This window comes from Sander lucioperca, chromosome 3 (assembly GCF_008315115.2).
Source record: "Sander lucioperca isolate FBNREF2018 chromosome 3, SLUC_FBN_1.2, whole genome shotgun sequence".
NCBI classification, from domain to species: Eukaryota; Metazoa; Chordata; class Actinopteri; order Perciformes; family Percidae; genus Sander; species Sander lucioperca.
In genome coordinates this window covers 15,910,107-15,917,201 of record NC_050175.1, presented here as the reverse complement: position 1 = coordinate 15,917,201, position 7,095 = coordinate 15,910,107, and the positions used below count along the sequence as shown (strand labels likewise).

At 37.3% G+C, this 7,095-nt stretch overlaps 1 protein-coding gene across 11 annotated transcripts in view; it reads right to left on the bottom strand.

Annotated features, from left to right (window-relative positions):
- Positions 1-730: 730 nt before the first annotated feature.
- esrrga (estrogen-related receptor gamma a) overlaps positions 731-7,095 on the bottom strand; it is a 174,553-nt gene continuing 168,188 nt past the window's right edge. For 10 of the 11 annotated variants that reach the window (XM_035999364.1, XM_035999365.1, XM_035999361.1 and 7 more), the window contains one exon: positions 6,602-6,846. In XM_035999364.1, the coding sequence (XP_035855257.1) occupies positions 6,602-6,846 (245 nt within the window). Of the gene's footprint in view, positions 6,847-7,095 lie in introns of all 11 variants that reach the window. The other variant, XM_035999359.1, reaches the window with a different exon arrangement.

Below are 7,095 nucleotides of genomic sequence, written 5' to 3'. Positions count from 1 at the left end.
CGCTTAAAATGTTTTCAGAAACATGTTTCGGTGAACTATTTTCGTAAAATCGTCGAGATCGTATTCTCAACAAGCCGCCATGATGGTCGTTTTGAAATTCGGGAGTAGCCAGACCCACGTGACGCATTCGTCCAATCAGCTGCCAGTCAAGGGCGTGGAGCATCAACCATGGATGTGTGACGTCGCGACACCACGCTTCAGTCGTGTCGCAAAAATGGATCTGTACGGTTACTTTGACCACTCTGGTTGGTGGGGGGTATGTTACTTTACAGTAGGTACTGGTGAGACATGAAAAATGATCCAAGAAGTCCAGTTTGAATAACATATATATGAGTTTGAAGGCTTAACAGACAGCGATCATCAGGTAAAGAGTAGAAGAAATATGACATTAGAGTTACAAAGTAATCTAGGCATGCACGCAAGTATTTGATTGGCCGACGCAACACCATTGCTGGATGATTCTGTAAAAAGTAGAGCTTCAACTTTCTTTGCCGGAGCCCTCTGCGTTGGCAACCCTGCTGCACTGCCGGCCTGGCCTCATTTAAATTAATGGGGTGGTGTTTTTTCATGACTGTTGTCTGTCTGTATGAGGTGTAAACATAATCTTGCCAAGTACAGCACTGCTGGAAACTAGGAATGCATGCTCTGTGAACTATCTCATAAATTATGTGCTTATTGTTTGGTACCTCTAAAGAAAATGTGTGTATAAATCAGAGACAAAAGACAGGTGTCAAAACTGGAAGCCTGGTTTTAATTGATATTGCTCTACTGTAATAATCCTGAAAGGCATAGTCTGGAGTAACACATGTAATGTTTCAACCCATAGTAGATTAAGTTACAGAATCATAGGTCTCTCTTTTTGCATTGAACAATATATACAATGTGAAATAAATACATTTACACAAATGGACATTATTGTTGGAGCACACTTGTATGATACACGTCACAAAAATATACAGGTTATTGTTTTTTTGTTTTTTTTCTTTCTTTTATTTACTGATGTGAAGCACATCTAAAATCTACGGACATGTTTTTAATAACACTAGAGGGTCTTCTCTCGTACACAACTCTTCTCCACCATGCCAGGGTTTTTTAATCTTTAAATATCCTTTGTATTTAAATGTGTCATTGTTCTCTCTCTCCCTTAAATATTTTCTTCACATTTTCAAAATCACACTGCAGGGTTAGCTGCAGCACAAGTGGCAGTTACATTTGGGGATTAAATACAACTAAATGACTAAACACTGTGGAGCTGTAGATAGACACAGTTTGGCCTTAGCAGATTTCAGGGGTAGCCATGGAAGATGGACAATTCTGCTTTGTCCCTAAATAACTCGTCCTTCTGTTCCAGCTAAAAAAAGCTATTGTTACATAGAGTTTTTGCAGCTAATGGATCTAAGTTCCAGATGAGAGCGAAAACATGGTGCCCAAAGTGCAACCAGGTCAAACTCCTTCTATCAATGGCTCTGCGAAAACCCAGACAGTCCCTTCTTCAACGCTCCTCATAGAAAATACCAGTTTGGTTTGTTGTCATTTATATGGTTTTAACACTAACTGAGCTACAACAGCACTTAGATGTATAACACAAAACACAAAAAAGTGCAACTCTTGTCTCGTCATTGCACAGTCATCAAAATATTGCTTTTTAACAAAACAAAAAATGTATGAAAACACTTTAATCTTGTACATCTCAATAATATCTTGGCTATTAGCAGCGAGTTATACCAAAACCTTTTGAAAGAATCAAACAATCTCCCTCCTGATATTAGCTGGTAGATTTATTCTTTTTTTTACGAGCAAAACAAAGTGGCATACAGTGAACCATTTCCTGTCATGACCATCATTTTCAAATAAATTACTTGATTAACAAATTGATATGTAAGTTAATTTAGAAACATCTATTACTACATATCAATATTTGCTAATTTATAAATTTAACTTGATTCATTTCAAAACATTTAACATTTATTTAGCTTTTAACCAATTCCAGCTCAGCCTTAATAACCTCAGGGAGATGTGTAACATCTTTCATCGTGTTGCATTGTTTAGGATCGGTTTGACAACTGACAACTAAATAAAAATAGGAACAGAAGAGAAAGAAAAGTAAGAAAAGAGCACCTTTCTTCCATAGTTTTTACATTAATGTACAGTGGTCGAAAAGAAATACCATCTTTCTGACAATGAAACGTGTTTTCAGTTACAATCAAATGAGGAAATTCAACTCTGTCATTAGGGATTTTGCCTACAAATATATGTTATGCACCTGTGAAATAATTTGTATGTATATTTCCTCTCTAAAAACATTATATGTTCATGTTTAAGACCTTTGATGAGTCCTATAATCTTTGAATGTATGCTATTTGTAGCGCAGAATCTATACATGTGTATAAAGAGGTACAATGAGGATAGTAACATGTTCATTAAAGGAGACTTTGAGTTTAAATCTTGACTTTGTGGTTCTTAATTCTGGGGCCAAAGCAGAAACATGTCCCACAATGTAATGAGTGCATGGTGAAGAGAAACAGCAAGTGCAAACTAAACGTGTCAAGCTTTTTCTTTAACATTTCCCATCAACCCACAAAAAAACTTTTGTCCTGACTTTCATATGTCCAGTCACTTTGTTGTAAAACAAGATAGAATGAGCTGAAAACAGGACACAACAATGGGGGAAAAAAAGTTTTTCATCTTCATCTTTTCTCTTTTTGACAGCTGAAACAGTAAAGATGATTGAGCCGAGCTGTATGGAAGGCAGTTATGTACAGCGAGTTTATCAAAAAAGAGTCACCTACAGTTCTGAATTACTCAAATGTCCTTTTCATTTCATCGTTATTTAAACCTAAAGATATACAGTATATTGTTTATTCTACAGGAAAGTTACACAAATGATCCCTTTTTAAATACTTGTATGGTGTTTCTTCATTTAGATACTAAATATTTCATTATTGATGTATAGTTTGGTAAAGATGAATACTGTAATTTGATCTTGGTGTTTTAGTTACGTTTCTAGAAGAAGAGCCTTATATCCGGTTCGGTTCATTGAGAGAGAATCCGGTGCCCAGACCCCCAGCGGACTGATCCGACAGACAGACAACATGGCCTCTACTCTACTCTGTGTTGTCTAAAGAAGAAGCACACGGCACAAGAACGGGAATCACCACAAGAAAAACTACACAGCAACGCCTTAGAGGACTCAACAGAGGAGGAAAGGGTCAAACAGAAAGACTTTAAAACCAAAAAAAACCCAGATAAAACTAAATAAACAGGGTTTTTTGTTGATAGAAAAAACAGAGAACATGAAACACACATCGAGGCTGAACTACTTTTTTTTTCTTTTCTTTTTACTCTCGATTTTGTTTCCAATAAAATGTCTTATGTTAGAATTATAATCTGTATAATTTACAATATACAATGTTTAAGAAGGCTGAGAAAATACCCCTTACTAATAATACTGATGTTTGATACAGAGCGTGTGATGTTAGAGATCAACTACACTTAAACTGCAACACTCCTCAGCTGTGACAAGTTGCCATTTTATATTAGATTACACCGTCATCTACATTACACATTTTGGCATTCTTATTCGGCTAGAAATGACACAATGATATAAAAAAAATCCTTTGACTGTCTTTACCTGTTAAAGCTGTGATCAGTCAGCCATACAATCTCACTACAACGTTGAAATCAATGTTTCTTCACTTGACTGTAAAATGTCAGACAGCTTCCTGTAAGCTCAGCTTTCCATTTATTGCCGTTTTATACTCCACTTAAATAAACAAGCAACTTTTGACATTGAATTTGTTTTTAAATGCCTGGAAATCACTATAAAAATGACCAATTTAAGTCTTTGTGGTTACAGGTTTAATTCATTAAGGTAATTAAATTCACATTTTTCAAAAATAAACTTTGATCATCCACTTGAAATACCAATTATGTTGTAGATTGAGTACAACACAAACTAGTAGACAAGCTAAGAAACAAAATAAGCAAAAACACCACCTGTAATGGATTCCACCATACAAATGACTCTGAAGACTAGCTATTATTCATTTCATCAATTTAGACTGTATTTGGTAGGATTGTTGGTTTTCACCAACACATAAACATGTCCTTTACAATTTAAAAAAGTGTCTTAACAACATGAAGTGGAATAGTGAGCTAACATGAAACTGTCAGTGTGTGTGTTTTTTTTATTTTTATTTTCGGATGATATTTTGATTTTGCTAGCACCGTTTCCCTCAGCATAGATCCAGATTTAGGTTATTCTGATGGTCCCCACACTCGACCACATGGCTGAAGAAACATACGCCTTAAGGACAAAAACTGTGTATGACTGAACAGCTGATTTTAAACAGTCAGCTTGTTTTAATCAGATTAAAAGTGACAGCAAAAAGAGCCTGGTCACAAGAAAGGTGCAAACATCAGAACTATGGTATAATTGCAAACTGGAGTTTTGATCTTTTAGCTGCTTGTGTTACTTCTTCGGCCCTCATGACAACCATTCTTCACGCAGCTTTTATGTGACAGCAGCATTAACATCTTATCCTCACATTTCTGGTCCATATTTGTTCCTGTTTAACTTTCTCTAACAAAGGACATATTGACTGTTATCTAATAGCTTATGGCAAGTTACACAGAGAGAAAGAGAAGCTACAAACTCTCCTCAAATCCCCATCCTCTTTCCCAAAATTAAGACTGGCACGTTATGTTAATATTGCAGACTTAGTCCATATGCACAAACCCCTCCTTTAAAATCCACTATTGCTCAGAGTTTTCTAAGATAAACGCTGATTTGTTAATACATTACTTGTTATATTTATATATATATATGATAATTGCTGATAGTGGTCAAGCTGATAGAAAAAAGCAAAGACATATTGATTGATTCAATTTTAAGAAGACAATATTAATAACAAAAACAAAGCCGTGTTATATGTCATATACAGGATGACAGTTATTTACAACCCTAATACTGGTATCATTGCTAAGATTATTTTCAAGATAGAAATAAAAAAAAAAAAATAAATAAGGAGTTTGAAAGCAACAATAATTGTTCTTCACTCAGTTTTGTCAGCACACCTTTCCTTCTGGTTTATATTGCGTTGAGTGACTGAAGCGCCCCCATCACTCCCTGAATGAATCACAAAAATATCTCTGTGCTGACGCAAGAGATGAGCTAGAAGTTGTGAATGCAACGGCGCAAGGAGGGTAGTACTGAAGTGACACTTTGCAGTTGTTTGGAGTTTGGGTAATGAGCACGGGCTGGACTATTCTTAATGGCACGTTGACGGACTGAAATCTCTACTGACTTGTGTGTGGAGAGCTACAAACCTGGGCCACTGAGCGGCTGAAAAGGTTTCAAACAGACGTCCAAACACAAGAGGAGTGTTTGACAGAATAAATACAGAGAACGTGGACTGAGCCTACATCTACCAGTTGGACAAGCAGGAATTCATCCTTGACAGTATAGGTCAAGTCTTATTTCGTTTAAGTAATATTTTGACTAAACTCTGTCAGTCAATCACACCTCAAGTGGTTTGAATATTTGGAAACATTCATTTCAGCCACGTCAAGTGTTCAAACACTAATTCTATGGTTATACTGACAGGTTTGAGAGGCCAGGGTCACTGGTCCTCAACAAATACAACAAATAAAAAGCAAAGTTTCAGTTGAAGTAGGGGAGTCATGGGAAACCAGGAACTGAATTTAGGGAGAACCAGAAAGTGTTTACAACAATGGTTTCCAATCCTGGTTCTGGCCCTGCTGGTTTTCATAATAACCAAAAAGATTTTTAAATAACTGGTGGAACAGAAAACCAGCAGCACTCTTGAGGCCCAGCATTGAAAGCCACCGGTAGATCAATCCAGAAACACTTTTGGGTTATGTCAGTTTACTGGCATCCTCTGAATGGATGAGCTCCATTCTTTGGCAGGGCAAATCTCCTCTTCTTTTCTTTCTGTCCATCCATCAAAATGTCATTGTACATGTAATTTGACAACAAACGTCATTAATACTTCTTTAGTGTTCTTTTTTTTTTCTCCACTCGTTTTCTTCTTGAACACTTAAAAAACTCTGTCGGGGGAAATAGGGAGGGAAAAGGAGACACGAGTGCAGTCTTACAGTCTCTCAGAACTAAAATGAAGAGTTTTCAGTTTCTTTTAAATGTGTCCTCATTTAAGCGTTTGTCTTTAATAACATCTTAATTGTTATTAAATGCATAAGAGTTTTGCCATCTTCAATGTTCGGAGCCACTGTGGTAACTGTTGAGTGATTGTTAATAGTTTTTAAAGGAAATATCTTCTTCCCTTGGTAATATGCGGGTCATGCCAGTCTGTCAGCATCTTCCCCAAAAACAAAAGGTCAAGTGAGCGCCCTTTTGTCATAGACGGTGGAGGTGTAGGGGTTCAGGTAAGAGGTTTACTGTAGGTTACTTGTTTATTCATAGGGGTGTGTGTCAGCAGACGTACTTCAGGGACATATTTCTGTGTGTGTGTGTGTGTGCGTGCGTGTGTGTGTGTGTGAGAGTGTGTGCGTGTAAAAGAGCAAGAGGTCCTTCAAAGTGAGATTCAGACTGGCATCTAGCTGTCCTATCTTTTCTCCGTCCTCAGACCTTGGCTTCCAGCAGCTCCAGGAAGAGTTTGTGCATTGGGACTTTGCCGTCCTGCTTGATGCTGTAGAAGTGTTGCACAGCCTTGGTGGAGGTCTGGCGGAGCAGGGGGAGGGTCATGAGCAGCTTGCCTGCCCGGCGGGGATCCTCCTGGTGCTGGGCAGCCTCATAGTCCTGCAGGGCCTCGTGGAGCACATCCTGGAGCTTCTGCACTGCATCCACGTCTTCAATGTGCATGGAGTCTGGAGAAAGAAGGAAGAGAGATTCACGACTAAAATTCAAACGGGAACAAAAAGTTTTTTGATTCAGCATTTGTAGTATTGCCCACAGCTTTTGTTTGTTAGGCTAAATCTGGAAATTACATTTATATTGTTAATGTATATGCTTCACATAATTCTTATATGAAACATATTAATGAAAGGAAAATAGGAGGTTATGGTTTGATTTATTTGTTATTGTTAGAGTATGATGCAATTGGACAAGGCATTTAA